General features: G+C 36.5%; 2 protein-coding genes across 2 annotated transcripts in view; one reads left to right on the top strand and one right to left on the bottom strand.

The window, feature by feature from the left end:
* Nucleotides 1–20,267, bottom strand: part of LOC141441077 (uncharacterized) — a 356,648-nt gene that overhangs the window by 238,934 nt on the left and 97,447 nt on the right. The window contains 1 exon segment of the mRNA XM_074105714.1: nt 18,605–18,650. Coding sequence (XP_073961815.1) covers nt 18,605–18,650 — 46 coding nt within the window.
* LOC141441155 (uncharacterized) lies at nt 2,550–3,939 on the top strand. Its single transcript, XM_074105833.1, has one exon. It carries the CDS (start codon nt 2,656–2,658, stop codon nt 3,937–3,939), a length of 1,284 nt encoding a protein of 427 aa, XP_073961934.1. The 5' UTR covers nt 2,550–2,655.

The raw sequence follows: 20,267 nt of genomic DNA, 5'->3' as shown, positions 1-20,267 counted from the left end.
CAATGCTACAATCCAAAAGCGGAGTTACATGGCAATTCGAGCATTTATTGGATCAAGGAATCGCAGGCTTCTTTTATAACTGCAAGCTAACCGCTTAGGTTTGCAACCGGTTAACCGGTTAACCAGAAAAACCGGTTAACCGAAACTTTTCGACCTCGGTTAAAAACCGGTTTTTTATAACTTTCGCCGGTTATTAACCGAATTGTAAATATTCCTTAAAAAACTGTAAATTGCCTAAAATAGATACCTCAGAATATTCTCAGGTTTAAAACGACGAATATAGCGTTTAAACGTATTTTTATTTGTAAAAACAAGAATACTACCAATTGTATTTTATTCGTGTAGTAGACATGCAAGAAGTTTGTTCATCTTTTTATAAAATTTTCTTCACTAACGTGCTGATAAAATATACGAGCCACATGAAAAATTTACATTGCTGAAGCTACACTACCGGTCAAAGTAAAGTTCACTCTGTGAATTAGGTTTTCATATTAAATTATATTCAAATTTCAAATAAAGCATATACTTTGAATTTTAGACGTTTAATTGCGTCCATGGACTACCCAATAGCAAAATAAATATTTCTTCGAGGAATTGTTATATTGTAATTGTAATTCGCCAATATGATGCGTTTCAAGGATATTTTTGTATTTCCTATGAGATTTAATAAAGTTTCGCAATTATTAAAATGGGTCTTCAAGCCGATCTGAGTATCGAAACTCCTGCTGTTATTGTAGTTCTGTTTGATGAAGGCTACACGCGACACGAAAAATTGCTGAAAAAATGAAGGTTTCCCAAACTGCTGTCGTAAGTGCTTTGGAACGAAACGAGATCTTAATTCCAGTTGATTTCATTCAGGTACGCCAAGTCACTCAAAAAGCGAAGACAAATTTATTTACGTCCAGAGCAAACGCCAACGAATTCGAACTGCTCCAGAAAATCGCGAAGAACTCAACGCCACCATCACCAGTATCAGTTTCGATGGTGGTGAAACTATGGCTAAAATGGTCGTATTGCTGCCAAAAACAAAATATGGTAAACAGGGTAAAAGGGTAAAGGGTATGTGGTTATGGGCCTCGAAAAAACAAAGATTGGACGCCTGAGCAGTGGTCTAAAGTTTTATTTACGACGAATTCAAAATTGAATTTTTGGGGGAGACGTCGTCAAATACATTCTACGACAAGAAGGCGAATGAAAGGCAAAACTATGCGTGAATGCCAACAGCGAAGGACGGTGGAGGGTCAGTTATGGTCTGGGGATGCTTTGGTCGGGTTATAAAATTGGTGATCTCGTGAGAGTCAATGGCATAATGGATATGAAACTATCGTAACATTTTGCAACTTCACGCTTTTCCATCCGGAAAACAAATTTTAACTGATATTTTATTTGTATTGTGGTTTTATATTAGTGGGTTAGCTTTGTTTTTACTTGTAATAAAAGACTTGAGTTAAAACTTCATTCAACCGAAATCACAGAGTGAACTTAAACTTTTCAAGGCAGTGTAATTTAATTTATATATAGAACTTAAAAATATACTTTTGTACTTACTAGGTGCCCGATACACTACAACATTACCTCTCGTTTCGATTCTGAGACGATGACTAGTTTAACAAGCGGGGAGAGTAAGAGCAACAACGTCGAAACCACTCACGAGCATGCGTGTAATACACATAAATTATACCGAATGATCCATCGTAACCCACCTTCCCTATATAGGTACAGAGTATGTTTAAATACTTATTTAAATTCAAAATACGCCGTTAACACCAATAGCAACCTAGAATAGTAAAATTATCGTCTAATACTTCAATTTCAAATAGTTTGCAAAAAACCGGTTAAAAACCGGTTACGGTTTTTAAACCCGTCGAGGCGGTTATTAACCGGTTTTTGGCTTTCCACCGGGTTTTGCAATCCTAGCTACCGCACAATATTTAGGGCTAAAAAAGGAGCCAATCAAAGGGAACATTTCAGGTCTTGGGTGGGGATAATAATCTTATATCTAAAGCTATGGTTATATTGCATCTACAGTCTTTGGCTCATCCAAACATAAATATATCTGTACAAGCTTATGTACTGAAAACGATTACATCTTTTCTTCCAGCAAATAAGGTCATGGATTTAATGGAATTAAACATAACAGGAATACAATTGGCGGATCCTGATTATACACACCTAATAAATCGACGTTTTACTAGGTGCTGAGGTATATAGTCGGGTAATTCAGGATGGCGTCAGGAAGAATAACCAGGGAACACTGCTAGCTCAATCAACAACATTGGGGATGGAATTGTCTGGGATAGTTGATTCATTTAACACAACATTTTCGGGAATAACGGTTTTAACATTCCCAATCAATGAAGACAATATTCTAAAAAGTTTTTGGGAGATAGAAGCTGATTCTTCATCGCAAAAGAGGTTGTTATCAGGAGGAGGAAGAACGCTGTGAAAGCATTTTGCTGCCAGCACAAAACGTGATTCTGAGGGTAGATATGTGGTAAAGCTTCCCTTTAGAGAAGAAGATCCCAGCTGTAATATGGTCATTCCAACGAAGTAGCGGCAAAAAGGTTTTATTCATTGGAAAACAGGTTACACAGGGATACAGAGCTACAGTCTAAATATAAAGAAGTCATAGATGAATATCTTCATCTTGGTCATATGGTGGAAGTGCCTGAAAATGACAAAAATGAAAATGCAGTGTGCTTACCTCATCATCCGGTGGTTAAAATGGATCGAGAAACCACCAAGGTTCGGGTAGTGTTCGATGCTTCTTGCAAAGGAAAGAATGGGATTTCACTCAATGATGATTTAATGATTGGACCAAAACTACAACCAGATTTAAGACATTTGGTGATGAAGTGGAGAATGTATCCTATCTGTTTGGTATCGGATATTGTAAAAATGTATAGGCAAGTAAAGGTCACAGAAGAAGATGCTGACTTTCAAAGGATATTATGGAGGGAAAATTCAAATGAAGTATTGAAAGAGTACAAGTTGTTGAGAGTTACATTTGGAACCGCTTGTGCTCCGTATTTAGCTGTCAAGGCTCTTCAACAGGTTGCCATTGATCACGGAAAGGATTACCCTATGGCATCTGAAAGAGTATTGAAGGATTTCTACATGGATGATCTTATGACGGGATGTATGACAGTGGATGAAGGAGTACAGGTGTATAAAGAAATGAATGAATTACTAGGGAAAGCTGGATTTGAACTACAGAAATGGACGAGTAATAGCAACCAGTTGATTAAAGCAATGAAGTTACAGAACAATGAAAAAGAAATTGAAGATGAACTAAAAATAAAGCATGATGAAATAATAAAAATATTAGGTCTTACCTGGAACCGGAATTCAGATGACTTTCAATATTCAGTGAAACTGCCGCCGATGAAGAAACTAGCTACGAAAAGAACTATTATATCGGATATTTCTAGGCTATATGATCCGTTAGGATGGGTGGCGCCTAGTATAATTTTAGCTAAGGTAATGATACAGAAGCTTTGGCTAACTGGCTTGGGTTGGGATGAAGATGTGCCATGCAAATTATTACAAGAATGGAGTACTTACCGTGAAGAGCTTAGTGAGTTGACTAAAGTACATATTCCTAGATGGTTGGGCATAGTCAATAAAAATTCGGAAATCGAATTGCATGGATTTTGTGATGCTTCCAAGATGGCGTATGCAGCAGTTGTTTATGCTCGAATAGTAGACAAAGATGATAATATCACTGTTAGTTTAGTAACTGCAAAAACGAGGGTAGCACCCATCAAACAAGTTTCAATTCCAAGACTGGAACTTTGTGGTGCTGTAATGCTGACAAGATTGTTAGTGGAAGTATCACAAGTCATGAACATAGCAAAAGATAATATACATGCATGGACTGATTCAACTGTGGTTTTAGCCTGGTTAAATAACCACCCAAGCAATGGCAAACTTTTGTAGCGAATCGGGTTTCGGAAATTTTAAACTACTTTGGAGTCAAACCAGTGGTCTCATGTGTCTTCTAAGCACAATCCTGCAGATTGCGCTTCGAGGGGGGTGAAACCATGTGACTTGAAAAACACAGAAATATGGTTTCATGGACCTGAGTTTTTGAAGCAAAAATTTATTAAATATGAGAAACAAGAGAACTTGTCACCAATCTAGAGGAAGTTAAAGTGCATCATATTACGACGGATCTAAAAATATGGGACCGATTTTCATCACTTACTAAATTAGTTAGAGTAATGGCATATTGTAGGCGTTTTTTAACAAACATGAGAAAGCCAGAAGAAGAAAGAAGACGCACTAATTATTTAACGGGTCAAGAAATTAATGAGGCATTAAACATTTGTGTCAAACAGTGCCAAAAGAAAATTTGAGCAAGATTATAAAAATTTTTAAATGGTATACCAGTGTCCAAGAAATCAACATTGAAAACATTGAATCCGTTTCTTGATGAGAATGGACTGATGAGAGTTGGAGGTAGATTAGAAAACTCTCATTGGCATTTAATAAAAAAACCCCGTTTTGATACCTAAAAAATCAACTATGACTAATTTAATTATTGCCGATGCACATCTTAAGACATGCCACGGTTCAAATCAATTGATGCATAATTAATAAATTCGAGATATTGGATCATTGGAGTCAAAGACTTGATTCGTGGATATGTCAGTAAATGTGTTATTTGTGTACGGTATAACGCAAACACACAACCTCAGTTAATGGGTCAACTTCCATCAGCAAGAGTTACGCCAACACGAGCTTTTAAATTCTGTGGAGTGGATTACGCTGGTCCAATATCCTTAAGGACAGCTAGTGGGCGTGGCACAAATCATATAAAGGATATATTTGTTTTATTTGTGTGTATGTCCACTCGAGCGGTACACATAGAAGTGGTCAGTGATCTAACATCAACGGGATTCTTGCAGGCGTTTAAAAGAATGGTTGCACGGAGAGGTCATTGTCAAGAAATATGGTCTGACAACGGAACTAACTTTGTGGGCGCGTCAAGAGAACTAGAGGTATTATTTGGTTCTGAAAAGTCTAGAATTTTGCAGGAAATTGCTGATAGTTTAGCGAATAACCATACAACGTGGCATTTCATTCCTCCTCACGCTCCAAATTTTGGCGGGCTCTGGGAAGCAGGCGTGAAATCAGTAAAATATCACTTAAAGAGGGTTATAGGATCTACTACTTTGACGTTTGAAGAAATGTCTACGGTTTATCACAGATAGAAGCATGCCTGAATTCGAGAACATTGTCTCGTATGGATATGGATCCAAACAATATTAATGTCTTAACCCGGGTCATTTTTTGGTGGGGTGAATCACTTGTGACAGTACCTGAACATGAGTATATGGATCGCAATTGTGGTTCTTTAAGAAGATGGCAGTTAACCCAAAGAATGATTCAGGACTTTTGGCGAAAATGGTCTCAAGAATATCTTAATAAATTTCTACAGAGATATAAGTGGTCAGGGCAAACTCCGAAACCAAAGATTGATGAAATCGTCTTAGTTAAGGAAGACGATTTACCTCCTAGTCGATGGTTACTTGGCAGAGAGTGATAGCAAAACATCCTGGTAAAGACGGAATTACGCGAGTGGTCACTTTAAAAGTCAAAAATTCTCTGTAATTAAGAGACCTACATGTAAACTTTGTGTTCTTCCGATTAATTAAATATGTAATAAAAACGTTGTTATTTATAAATTTTACAATTCGAATTTGTGGAAAGAAACTGCATGTTTTAATGAATTTTTGTTGTATTTACTAATGTGGTTGTTTAATGTGATGTTATGTTTTGCCACGGTGGGCGGCATTTTTAAGTTAGGTAAATAAAGCAAATGGTTGTAAGTTTTAGAGAAATTAAATATTGTTATGTTTTATGATAAAATGTTATTGGTTTATGTTATTATTTAGTCTTAAATAGAGTGGCAAAAGGTTTATGTGACAATGATTATACCTATGTTGGTGAGATGCGAAAATATTTTGTAGGGACGTTTTAATTTGGTTATAATTGTGAATGTATAATTTAACATTTGTTATGGTATCAGGTTGTAACTAATTGTATTTAATTTAACTAATTATATGGACACAATTGTCCATGGTGGGCGGAATGTATAGCCGTAATATGTATTTTTAATTAGTTTATGTGCCGATAGATGTCGCTGTACGGGAAATTAAATCAACCTGAATCGCGCTGGCGAGATTTTTCCTAGCAAGTATAAAAAGGGTGTCAAATTGAAATATATTGTCATTCGTCGAACAACCGTTGTTTGATTTACGTCAAGGACAGCGGTTGAACAAATTAGTGTCCATTCATCTGTTTCAGGACTGTTATTATTATTAATTAAGTCGTCTTGAGCATTGCAACTTTATAAAGTTTGTATTAAAACGGTCGCTACATAAACAAATATTTTAATTTCCTATGTAGATAAAAAGTAAATAGAAAATCATTGCCCAATCGCTTGGAAAAATATAGCAAAATTTGATTTAGACATTCGATTTCCTGGAATTACATCAACTTAACTAACAGCTTTAGCAAAAACAATTTCTGGCTAAAGACTTCGACCAATTCTAGAAAAAAAAGGCGTTAAAAAAGATTTATTACTTAAGCAACTAAAGTTTATCAAAAATTTAATTCAAATTAAAAACCAAATCGTAAAGTAAATCATTCATCGAATGAATACAACAGATTGTAAAAGAAATACTAACCTTCATCATAAGTTTATATAATATAGTTTCTTAATTAATGTTTTTATATTGAGAAATTAACCGAACTAGATTGTTCTAAGCTAAGTTATAAATAGCAATGCATAAACATAAAAGTTACTTTGTTAATTTGTTTCCAAATGTGTTGCTTTTAATTTCCTGGTAATGTGTAAATTCATGCATGTGGGAGGACCTTGTACAAGGTCCACCCGGATTGCTACCACCATCTTGCTCGCTATTCCTGCCGTGAAGCAGCAGTGCTTGCACTGTTGTGTTTCGGCGTGGAGAGTAAGACAGCCGTGAAATTACTGGCACTTGAGGCATCCCATCTTAGGCCTCTAGGTTTGGCAACGCATCTGCAATACCCCTGGTGTTGCAGATGCTTATGGGCGGTGGTCATCTCTTACCATCAGGACAGGAGACCCACTTGCGTGTTTGCCATCCAGTCGAATAAAAAAAAAACGAAGTGAAAAACAACTGTATATTTGTTCATAAAACTTATTACCCTCAACTTAACTAACAATTACCCAATCCGAGGCTCCGGTGGACGTGTAAGTATGTAAGCAAACTCTTTATTGTATGTACAAAGACTAAAAATTTGACACACACAAAAGTCGAACTCACCCTTACGGATATCTTTAGGCGACCGGATGGCCAAGTGGTTAGAGAACCTGACTAGGAAGCTTGAGGTCCTGGGTTCGATTCCTGGCCGGGCAGATATTTGTATGAATAATACGAATGTTTATTCTCGGGTCTTGGATGTTTAATATGTATTTAAATTTATTATTATCTATATATATGTTTATCCGCGTTGCCTAGTATCCATAGTACAAGCTTTGCTATTATTTTATTATCTACCAGGACTACCAGTCGACCTTTGAGTGGATATTAAAAGTCTAGGGTAAATGTCGTTTATGCACTCGTACAATCTACTATTAACATTTAGCAAAAACATAGCTAACCTTTACCTATGCAAATGTCACAGTCAAGATAGCCTTCATATGTACTGAGAATCTGACATCATTGCACGTGCTTAGGTTGCGAGGCTATGCAGATTGTGGCATAATTAGCAACGGATATAGTTGGAGATAAGAAACCGCTTACGTTTGCAATGGGCAATGTTACGTTGACGACATGCTAACGCTTAGACGATTTTTTGAATTGATTTCATGAATTATTTGTTTTTTTATCACTATACCAGTAATATAGGGTAGACCGGGGACAACTGAAACGATTTTACCTTAACCGCCTGTAACTTTTTTATTTTCATGGTTAGAAAGATGTAGACCTAAATTATTTCAAGTTTAGTTATCTGGTCCCTAAATAAGATGAACTTGAAAGGTCTAGCATCCATAGTTATTTGTCCATAACGTAATAAAGATAATGGGGCAGAGTGGTTCAATTGACCACACATGGCTGACAATTGAAACACTATGTGGGGTCAATTGAAACACCCTAATATTTTCGGCACAATTAAAGTAATTTTATCTGTTATAATCTTTTTCATCGCTACCATAGTATACAATGAGCTCATCAAAATTCCACATGCATAACATAAATATTTTACAATTTATGACCTTCTGAACATCTCGATTTAAAAAACGCGCATAAAAAAAATGTATAGGACTTTTAGCTGTCTTTGTTGCTGTTACCTTATAAATTTAACTTAATCGAAGTAGTTATGATTCAAGAGTAAACAAAACAATACAGAATTAAAGTGGAAAAAGCATATTCATTTTTCATACAAAAGTGCTTGTTTCAATTATAACAATGTTTCAATCATAACCACTCCGATATTTTATTTATAAAAATATTTAAGTTCATATGCCAAGATGAAATAAAAATGTTCTTAAACTTTTTCTGATATAAATATATGAATTCCATAAAAAATTAATGAAAATTAAAAATTAGGTCTATTAGAAATGTTCTTAATATATAAGTAAATGTGTCTACTCCAATAATTATTCGTGATACTTATATATTCTTTATAAACGAAAAATTGTTAATGAACGGTTTCTAAAGAAAATAAAAGTCTATCACGAATAATTATTGCATCAGACACAATATATATTAAGAACAGTTCAATCAGAATACATTTTTAATTTTAATTCAATTTTTACAGCATAATCGAGAAAAACTAACAAAAATGCACCGTTGCCAGCTCAGCAGTATAACGCTCTTACAATAACCAACCTTATCTGTTAACAATTGTAGTACCTACTTATAGTCAGTCTCGTGAAAATACTGAAGTATGTGTAGTTTATACTAACGCCTTTATGCGAATTTAGGAATATTCGAGAAAAACTAACAAAAATGCACCGTTGCCAGCTCAGCAGGTATAAACGCTCTTACAATAACCAACCTTATCTGTTAACAATTGTAGGTACCTACTTATAGTCAGTCTCGTGAAAATACTGAAGTATGTGTAGTTATATACTAACGCCTTTATGCGAATTTGAAAAAGGAATATTTTTAATTGCACATCAAATAAATAATTGCCTATCAATTTATTCTCATCATTTATATACCTTTGTACATCAATTAAATTATTTCAATACAAATAAACTAAATGTTTAGCAAAACTAGTACTGCAGATAATTCGAAAATATACATCAACACAAACTATACAAAAATACTACAATCACATCAAAAATACTGACTGCACAGCAAAAATACTGACTCCACAGCAAATTAACTAGAGCGTGCGTAGATGATACTCATTCTCATAGCAAAATAACTTTTACTGTAAATTTGGCACCAGAAAATTAGGTACGACGACGAACGGAGCGAGAAGGATCGTCATTGGTGTATCTAGGGTTATTATTCAGGGGAGGCCTGGCCTAGATTTTTGTGTGAAGATATCAGTATTATATAATTTTGAATCGGTAGCCCAACAACCTGGGGTGGGTAATAGACCATACTGGGGTGGGCACGGCCCACCCGGCCCCCCTCTATACGCCTATGAGGAGCGTTAGGTACAATTGTGACCAGAACCTTATTTATTTGGCCCCTAATAGTGCTGGTTATGTAAAAAGTATACCTATACATGCTGAAAATAAATTGATAGGTAATTATATATTTGATGTGCAAAAATAGAAGCTATATAAAAAAAGAGTTACAAGGTTTTGTATTTTTTTATTAGGTTATATTTTGAGTGGAGTATTTTGCTGTGTTATCCGTAATTTTGATTCGATTTTTTTTTGAATAAAAAAAGTCTTTTATGTGCGTTTAAATACTATCCTTTGAAATATATATTAAAAAGTATTATTATTTAGCGGTTTTAATTTGACACTACTAAATAAAATATTTTTAACTAGGTCAAAAATAGCAGCAATGTTTGTGAACAGCATGTATGTGCATCGAACACAGAACCTCCTTATATTTGAAGTGGGTTACTTTTGGGGACGATTAAAACGCGTGGATGATAAAACGTTTCAATCGTCCACAAGCAAGTTGTTTCTACCGTCCCCACATCACATTTTTTAATTCAAGGTCAAATATTACTCATCAAAGACACTCTAAAGCTGATCCATAACAATCAAAACACGCGTTTATTCCTTACTATTACCCTCCAATAATTTAATCAGTCAAAATACAAGAGTAAACAAAGTTATAAGAAAACATAGTAGATCACAAATTCATGTTTTTGACTGCGAAAAATTTCGATGGCTCCTCGACAAGTCCACGCCGCTCGGTCGCTCGAGCGCTATTGGTCGAGGATTCAGCCGTGGCCGACCGCGTGTTCTGAGTGTTGCGTCATACCCGTAGGTATCATAGTTTTCGAGAAATTTGACTTGTTTCAATCATAACGTGTTTCTATTGTCCCCGGTCTACCCTACGTCCTTGGGTGGGCTCATGTTAGGTTGTGTAGAAATATGCAAATTCGTACAAGATTTAGAAATGGATACCTAGTTGGAAATAAGAAGCGCTTGTTTACGTATCACTATACCAGTCTATACGTCCTTGTGCTGGGCTCATGTTAGGTTGTAGAAATATGCAAATTCGTACAAGATTAGAAATGGATATACCTAGTTGGAAATAAGAAGCCGCTTGTTTACGTTTGCAATGGGTAATGTACGTTGACGACATGCTAACGCATTTCCTGGTTAAAGGGACTTAAGGGGTTTTTTAAATTGTTCACATCCCAAGCTATATCACCCACTGCTGGGCACAGGTTTTATCTTAGAATGAGATAGATTAGGCCGTAGTTCCTCTTCGGGCTCAGTGCAGATTGGGATCTTCATTGAATTACTCGTGATGTTTTCCTCAACCTCATAAAGCTCCGTGTGAGTGAAATTCTCAATTCGTACTGGACACGCGTGAAGACTACGGTCTCTTATTCCAAAAAGGGTCTTGTGCCCAGCAGTTAGAAGTACATAGGCTGTGGTGATAATGATTGATGGTGAGTGTTTTATTGTTTTTAATGGTTATGTGAACTCAAAAAATAATAAACTAATTTATTACTACAAAGTAATATAAAGCACTATTTTGTCCCGGGAAAGTGTTAACTTTACACTAGACGGAGAAATTGCGAGCAACAAGTAGTTAATATTGGATATTATACTAGCCCTAGTTAAAATGTCTAAGCGATGGCAGTAAACTTCTAGATTTATAAGCACAATAATGACCTGATAACCAAGTGGTTTAAGAACCTGCCGACCGGGAATTGAACCTAACAGCTCAAGCCAGTCAGTCTCAGGGTCGATTCCCTGATCACAGGTTTTTTTATAGGTACATTAAATTGAGCCATTAATGAGATGCCGTTGCAGATGAGGCCAGCGGAGTATTAGTGTAGTAGATGTTTAGTGTCGAGTCTTGGGTGTGTGTATAATATACTAAAGTCCACTTTCTATCTACATAAATTATATATTGCCTAGTACTCATATCGAAAGCTTTTCTTCCTTTAAAACTAGGTTAATTGGAGTCAATTGTTACAATATTTATTTAACAACATCCAATAGTTCACTTTCAAACTATCTTGAACTAAAACTGTCAACCATAAAGCAAAGCTGGTTACTTTCTCTCACGAAACAACGTTTAAACTAACAAAGGGAGCTCAAGAAACTAAGAGCAATACACTAAGCTATCATTTTAATTTTATAGCAAGAGCACGTTAACTTAAACAACTTAATTACATGAAAACGAAAGCATTAGCTCTTCACTTTAGTTGCTAGTTATTTCTCGTCTATAATGAATGGATATCAGAAATACATTTACCTAGTGTCAAAAAAAATCGCACCTTTCCAACATTTTTTATTTATTTATTCGACTGGATGGCAAAGGAGCAAGTGGGTCTCCTGATGGTAAGATATCACCACCGCCCATAGACAACTGCAACACCAGGGTATTGCAGATGCGTTGCCAACCTAGAGGCCTAAGATGGAATACTTCAAGTGCCAGTTATTTCACCGGCTGTCTTACTCCACGCCGAAACACAACAGTGCAAGCACTGCTGCTTCACGGCAGGATTAGAGAGCAAGATGGTGGTAGCAATCCGGGCGGACCTTGCACAAGGTCCTAACTCCTACCACTCTGTTTCAAGCGAATATCGCTTTTAAACCACATTCATAGTACCCTATCAATATTAGTATCATTTGAAAGCTCAATTAATGACACCACTGCCTTATCTAAATGTATGGGAGAATCGCGCGAGCTGTGAAACAGCTCATACAACCGTCGAGTGTGAATCGGAACACCCCGCAAATCCTAGCTATAAACAGTCGTATCTATATTCATGATGATGGTTAGTTATTTCAGTTTATTTCCATACAAAAAAGAACACAAATCTCGCCTCCGATTGTGTTAGCAATGTCAACGTGTAATCATAAACCAATTAAAAACCAGACGTCTCTAATTGGTTTAATTATCTAGATACCTACGTCAGTGCTTCGTTGAACCTTGTATTTAGTAAAATAAATTCTAAACCGATATTTAGAACTACAAACTATCGTGTTACTCTGCAACGACGTGCAAGACAGCTACGTTTGTGCGACATTTGTGTTTTTATACAGACACGACAAAACTATTGTTTATTTTATTACGAATTTTAATTTTTAAACCCAATATTTCATTCCTTTTTAGCAACTGAATTAAATTAACCAATCTTGATATGACAGAAAAATATGTCGCATCATATTTATTTTTACTAGCCTGTTGCCCGCGACCCCGTTCGTGTAGAATTCGTTTATCGCTATCCCGCAAAATTGCATACTATTCTATGTCCTTTCCCGGGTCTCAAACTATCTGTAAGTATATCATCTAAATCTGTTCAGTGATGAGATAACAAACAATCAAACAGACTTACAAACATTTGCATTTATAATATTAGTGGGATTTGGTAAGGTACGAGTGGTCGCCACAGTCCCAGTGGTTGCCATCTTTAATTTTATGTCATTAGCAATAGAGGTGATAGCTGATTACATTCTATTTGCATCATTGTGTCGAGCATTCAGACGTTTACCTTAATTACTCACCTTTTATCCTACCAGACGTTTACCTTAGTCTTTAGTTCTTTACCCAGGGCTTCGCACGCGTACTTAAACCATTAGATCCAGAATTAAAAAAAAAACCATGTGAAATCCCCAGAAAATACATAGTGGATTTCATTAAGGTTGTACATAAAAAAACTGTGCCCAATTTCATAGCTCTAAACCTAGCGGTTGAGATTTGGAGATTTTATCCCGATCCCGTGGGAGTACCGGGATAAAAAGTAGCCTATGTGTTATTCCAGATCACCAGCTATCTACGTACCTAATTACATCCACATCCGTCCAGCCGTTTTAGCGTGATGGAGTAACAAACATATGTAAGTACACACAACACACATACTCACAAACTTCACTAAGGATTTAATTATTTCGCAGCCAAAACACATGGGATTGTTTACCTTACATCCATTGTTACAAAAACTGTTATAGTTAATTCGAGTGGCTTTTTGTCAAGGTTAGATAATGTTGCTTCAGCCACAGCTAATAATTGAAGATGACGCTGCAAAATGATTTTGTCTGTCATCAATGTCACTGTCAATAGCTAGTTTAATGAAATTCGCGCTGTCACCGCTCATCCACCATTACCTCTCATATGATTTTTATTTGTAATTTGATCATTCATCCACCATTACCTCTCATATTTCGTTTTCTAATTTTTTTTACCGTACAACGGCAAAACTACTAGACACTGGCAAAATTGTCCTCCAATGGACAGAGCCATATTTTTCTAAAAAAACAACCTAGTTTAATAATAAACATGACGGGAAAAGAAGCGCTGGTTATTAGAAATAACTTTGTAAGTTTGGTATGTAAACGTGGAACGAAGATTTGGTGTTTAAAGTAGACGCCGTATTGTCTAACCCGCTGACGCTTCATGCATTCATCATCTCTTTCTACCCTCGCCTGATACTGTGTGACAGAAAGAAGCGGTGAAAACGATGATACCAAATGTGTTAGTAATGCCCGGTTCACACTATCCCCGTAAAATCGTGCTAGTAGCGATACATTGCGGGGTCACAATCCAAACTAGTTACACAAGATCGATCAAGCACCGCAGTGTCATGCTACTGGAGCGGTTTACTGGAATAATGTGAACCAGGCATAATACCTAAGGTTGAACTACCGCCGCTGATGAAACAATTACGAGAAGACACAATATCGATAACGTGGCTGAAGAGATAATTTTGTTAACGTAATGAAACCTAGAGCTCCATACAAATTTTGTAATATCAAAATACGGCCTTATCTGTAGAAAAACAGTGTTAGCAGAGCCCTATTTTTAAGGAAAATGTATGTAAATATCGTGGGAGTTATTTTATATACTTATTTTATGTTGTTTGGGACCCTCTCTATTTTGTTGTCAGTTGTAAATTGTCGTCATTATCATCATCATCATCAGCCGGAAGACGTCGACTGCTGAACAAAGGCCTTCCCTTAGCACGCCAGTATGAACGACAATTCGCCACTTGCATCTACTGGAGTTGTCGTAGTGGTAAAAAAACGCACATTATGTCTCGTTTCAGCTGCAATAAGACTGGGCGTTAGGAGCAGCGAAGTGCAAAATTCGAAATTCGTATCTTCTTTTTTTTTATTCGACTGGATGGCAAACGAGCAAGTGGGTCTCCTGATGGTAAGAGATCACCACTGCCCATAAACATCTGCAACACCAGGGGTATTGCAGATGCGTTGCCAACCTAAAGGCCTAAGATGGGATACCTCAAGTGCCAGTAATTTCACCGGCTGTCTTACTCTCCACGCCGAACAGTGCAAGCACTGCTGCTTCACGGCAGGATTAGCGAGCAAGATGGTGGTAGCAATCCGGGCGGATCTTGCACAAGGTCCTACCACCAGCAACTACTGCTGCTGCATCTTGCCGATTACGAACTTAAATTTACGAATTTCGTAGTAGCACGCCTGTCACGGACAGCATAGCGACTGTAGCAGGGTTCCGTTTATTAGCCTCCGGACATAGACCCACAGGTTGTTTAGTTCTCGTATAAAGTCGATATAAAGGCGTAACTACATAATTATGAGGAAAAATCTTAATGATTGTTTCTAGATCTCAATCCAAGCGTTTCTCAGAAACCCGGAGATACGATGAGTAAAATTGCTAGCAACAAAATAAGTATAAATCAAAGTTAGCCAGTAATCGGTGGACTGCGTTGAGGAAACTGCAACGTCTTTCCGTACAAAATTCCTCAGGCCTTCAAAAAAAATCGTGAAGCGACAATTAAAAAGAAAAGAAAGCCTAACCTAAAAACAACGAAGCAACAAAATATAAATAAACCAACAATTTATTTAAAATTTAAAAAAATATTGACAATATTAAAAAAAAAATGTGATGATGATGGGTGAGGTGAAACACAATAAAAAAAAGTTAATGACGACGAAGAGATGGGCAGGACACCGGTCAACCAGTCTGTTTTTTCATTGATGTCATCTGGCTCCGAGACGTGGTGCTTCACTATTAGGTCTTATAAATATAGGCTCAGAGTTGCTCGGGATCGAATCAGAAATGAGGAGATACATAGAAGAACGAAAAAGCCGTGGTGGCCTAGTGGTTTGACCTATCGCCTCTCAAACAGAGGGTCGTGGGTTCAAACCCCGGCTCGCACCTCTGAGTTTTTCCAAATTCATGTGCGGAATTACATTTGAAATTTACCACGAGCTTTGCGGTGAAGGAAAACATCGTGAGGAAACCTGCACAAACCTGCGAAGCAATTCAATGGTGCGTGTGAAGTTCCAATCCGCACTGGCCCGCGTGGGAACTATAGCCCAGCCCTCTTGTTCTGAGAGGAGGCCTGTGCCCAGCAATGGGACGTATATAGGCTGGGAAGATGATGATGATAGAAGAACGAGGGTCACCGACATAGCCAAGCGAATTATCTTGAAATGGCAATGGGCAGGCCATATAGCAGGGTTAACAGATGGCCATCGGAGTCGAAAAGTTCTTCAATGAAGTCCGCGAATCAGCAAGCGCAGCGTAGGATGTCCACCAATGATGGACATGTAATATTAATTGATTAAAAGGGACATGTTGGATTAAGAATTTCATAAAAGTAAGGCAGTTTAATGTGATTGTGATATTTAGCTATAAGATAAATTTATTAATTATGAAGCTGCCTCGATAGCTGTCCCAACAGGGTCATGATGGATCACATAATCTCGTAACATCTTACCATACATTGTGAAAAGCAATATTGAGTATTGAGTATTGAGTATTGGACTGACCTGGTTAAAGCCGGGGTTCACGGTGGATGCAGGCCGCTAACCTAAAGCAACTGGAGGACCATGGAGGAGGTCTATATCCAACTGAGTACGCTATACGTCGGAATTGATACGATGATGAGATGAAGCATACTCCATGTTACTGATGTAGTGTAAAAAACAATTCTATCCAGACATAAAACTGGCAACACAGAGCCAAGTTGACCTAAAACTTTCACAACTTTTAAGTAAAACTACATATTCACTAACATTCCCCTAACAAATTTATATCCAAACAAGCATCTACGTTACTGTTGTCTACATTTTCTTATAAAAACTTTTCTATCTACCGATAATCCACGAAAATTCCCGAAGGTACTCGTCGGGGAACAAAGTTATCTTTGCCGGTGTCCGCGGCGCTATTGTCTATGACTTGAGAAGGCGATAGTGTACAGTTGAAGGTAATTCTAGATTTCACCACCGATAAAGATAAGTTTGCTAAGTCGTAGTTTTTGTGAAACATTTACTGAGAAGATCTTACCCTTCTGAAATTTTGATAGCAGTATGTGAGATCTCCCCTGAGGAACCTGTGTTATGGTAATATAATGTTTTTATTAAAATTATAACTTTGAAAGAGAACTCTTTAGTCTTTCGGTCTTCTACCCAGCTTACACGAATACGTCCTTCTATATCTTGACAAGTTGGTATTTCCTTTATTCAAGCTTTTTTTGGTAGTGCAGCAACTGCTGACTGCAGCACGATTCTATCGAGTGTGTCAGCTATTTAATTTTTCTGTTCGCCCCAGCCTTTACATCCCACTGCTGGGCCCAAGCCTACTCTCAGAACGAGAGGGCTTAAGCCCTTAGCAATCCTATTAATATTGCTACACTATTCGTCTATCAGTCACGTCACGGGACTGTATCTCAGAAACCGTAATAGATAGACAGCTTAATTTTATACATAATGTGTTGTTATTGCCGCCACATCAAAAAATAACAAAAAAAAACTTAATTCCCATCTAACCAGTATTAATGACCTTCTTTTAATCCTATGGAACCCTCAGTGTGCGATTCCGACTCGCACTTTACTTTTAACAGACTTAAAAAAGGAGGAGGTTCTATGTTCGACTGTAGTTTTTTCTCATTGAGGAAATTAGGAACAATATAATAATAACCACATAATTTCTGAAGGTCGTATGAGGGCTTTATTTTACCTGTCGGCATCACAAAGAAACACAACTCATATTGCTGTGTATTTAAAGACCAAAATGAAACAAAAAAAACTATAATTTTACTACAAACTCCATGAACCACTTCCGGAACTCACGAATTCATTGCATATTTCCCCAAGTTCAAAAGAAAAGAGACTTTAGTCAATCTAGCGTCATTCGAAACTGAACCAAAATTATACGACGAAAAGGTTGAAGTTGCAAGTTTTGTTTTCAATTGTATACAATTTTTTTAAACACTCAACTATATTTTACCAAATTGATATTGGATTAAATTCAAATGGCTTTGTGGTTTTTTAATGATGAGGTAGTGAGATGAGATGAATAATGTGATAAGTGTAAATTAATGGATTTTTAATACAACCAAGAGATATTTTTCTTTATTTATAGTAAGTAGATGAATATTTAATAACATGAAAAAGGTCAATTAAACTCGAAACTAAATAACTACAGAACAAAGACTGAACGACGGCTAACCGAACCGACAGATATAGTGTCGTCTTTTTCAACTTCGACATTGGCGGAATCAATTCGATTGGAGCAATACCAGATTAAAAAAAAATAGAGCGTTACTTTGCGGAGGTCCATATCAAGTCCAGTTGTTAGACAACTGGTAGCATGGTGTACGGTTGTGTCACTCTGAAGGTGAGCTCTGGTTGAGTTCGAAACGCGTCAGTGTAGTGTGGTGGTGGTGATAGATGGGTTTGTGTGATTTGTGTGTGTTCTTACAGTGTGGAGGTGGAGGAACTGCATGAACACGCATATTTTGCATAAGCTTAGCTATCGTAAGGTCGCGGGTGAGCAAGGAAATTCTTTTAGTTCATTAAAAAATAAATACTTAATAATACAATTAGTAAAATTAAAACGAAAACTTTTGGTATAGGTACTTTTACTTAGCACTAGTTTTAGGATTCTGTACCTCAAAAGGAAATAACAAAACCCTTACAGGATGTGTAAGTACAAAATTTAAAAAAAATAAAAATATTTACCTGCTACAGGAGACAGCTTTCTCATAACACACCATCGCGATTTCCACTGGAACAAGAAAAAAACCATTATTAATCTAAAAAAAAACACAGCAATCTATTACCTATTATAATATCCTAATAAATATAAATATTTATATATTTATTGATTAAACTGTAGGAATGTACAGTCGACATCTAGTACCAATAGTATCAACAGCTAATAACAATGAAACGTGAAAACTAATACAATCTGTTTCATAATTTTGGGACGTATTTATGTAATAGGTTAATAAAAAAATGCACGAATGTAATCAAACCGTTTTAATTACTTTAACTTTGATTAAAGTTAAGACTGATTAGTCTTATTAGGTGTTCCCCATGCGTAAATGTTTCATTGTTGATTACCTAAGGTATTTTATATCAACCTCGAATTTAAGACTACTAAATTATGCCACATTATTGCCACACAAGCGATAATCTACGAAATACGTTTAATATTTAAAAAACGTCAAATATATTGAATTTATAACCATAATTTAATAAAAAAATACAAAAAATGCTTAAAACCCTTACTTTTGTGTCAATAAACTGAAAAAGCTCCGTAGGCACTATCTCGCAAGGCTAAATATATTTTATTTTTTCTATCCAATGATAATCCCACACTATTGGGTATAGACGACAAAAAAAAACATCCCCATTTTATGGGTAGGTACAGGTCAGGTAGGTCACCTAGCTCTAAAATATATATTTTAATACCGGTTATTTATATACTCATACAAAATAAGCTAAGCCGTGGACGGATGGACATTGCGAAACTATAAGGGTTTTTTGTAGGACTACTAAACCCTAAAAATTCAAACGAACATGATGCTGCATCTCAAATTGGAACCGTTTCATAATTACTTGCAACAATTAAAATACATAGGCACTTTTAACAACAATTACAGCATACTCGCCTTAATTGGCAACCACGCGCAAAAAATTAAATCGCTCGCAAACCCAAGCAATAAAAACAGTTGCCACGCAACGTTGCCGCTCCGACTAAACAACGATAATCGCCGACAATTGCGCAACAGCGTGAAACGTTGCCAGACCGAGCAACGTCGACCAACAGTCGACGTCCACATATCGACGCGTAGACATGTCGCTGATGAGATCGTACGACATAGATTTAATACAGCTAATAGATGCTGTGGCTAAAAGACCTGCTTTATACGACAAGACGCATGCGCATTATTTTCACGTAAAATACAAGCAGAAGCTATGGAGGGAAGCGAGCAAAGAGGTAAGCCATTTACTATAATATAACATAACATTATCATCACCTCTGGCTATTGTTCCACTGCCGGACACAGGTCTCCAAGAATCCTAGGCGGGTGAAGTGCGGATCGGGAATTTTACTTATTTCGTTCAAGCAGCTCTCATTTTACAGGTTTATAGTTACTAATAGCGATTAATAGTGGGTGTAACATATTTTTAGTTTCTTACGTTAAATTACTTTCTACGTTACATTATTTATGTTCATCCATCATCATCATCATTCCAGTCTCTATACGTTCCACTTCTTGCTTATTTATGATCATTCAAAATTAATTTACAAAATCTAGATACTATAACTACATTCCGTTAAATATTAATTGAAAAATATTAATGAAAAAGTAAAATGCCTATCTACTATAGGATA

The sequence above is a fragment of the Choristoneura fumiferana genome, chromosome 23 (genome assembly GCF_025370935.1).
Source record: "Choristoneura fumiferana chromosome 23, NRCan_CFum_1, whole genome shotgun sequence".
NCBI classification, from domain to species: Eukaryota; Metazoa; Arthropoda; class Insecta; order Lepidoptera; family Tortricidae; genus Choristoneura; species Choristoneura fumiferana.
The sequence above is the reverse complement of the archived record's forward strand: the minus strand, read 5'-3'. Positions and strand labels throughout refer to the sequence as shown.

What these genes read in the sequence shown, in the direction of transcription:
- LOC141441155 (XM_074105833.1), top strand. Translation starts at nt 2,656, where the DNA reads ATGGTGGAAGTGCCTGAAAATGACAAAAATGAAAATGCAGTGTGCTTA.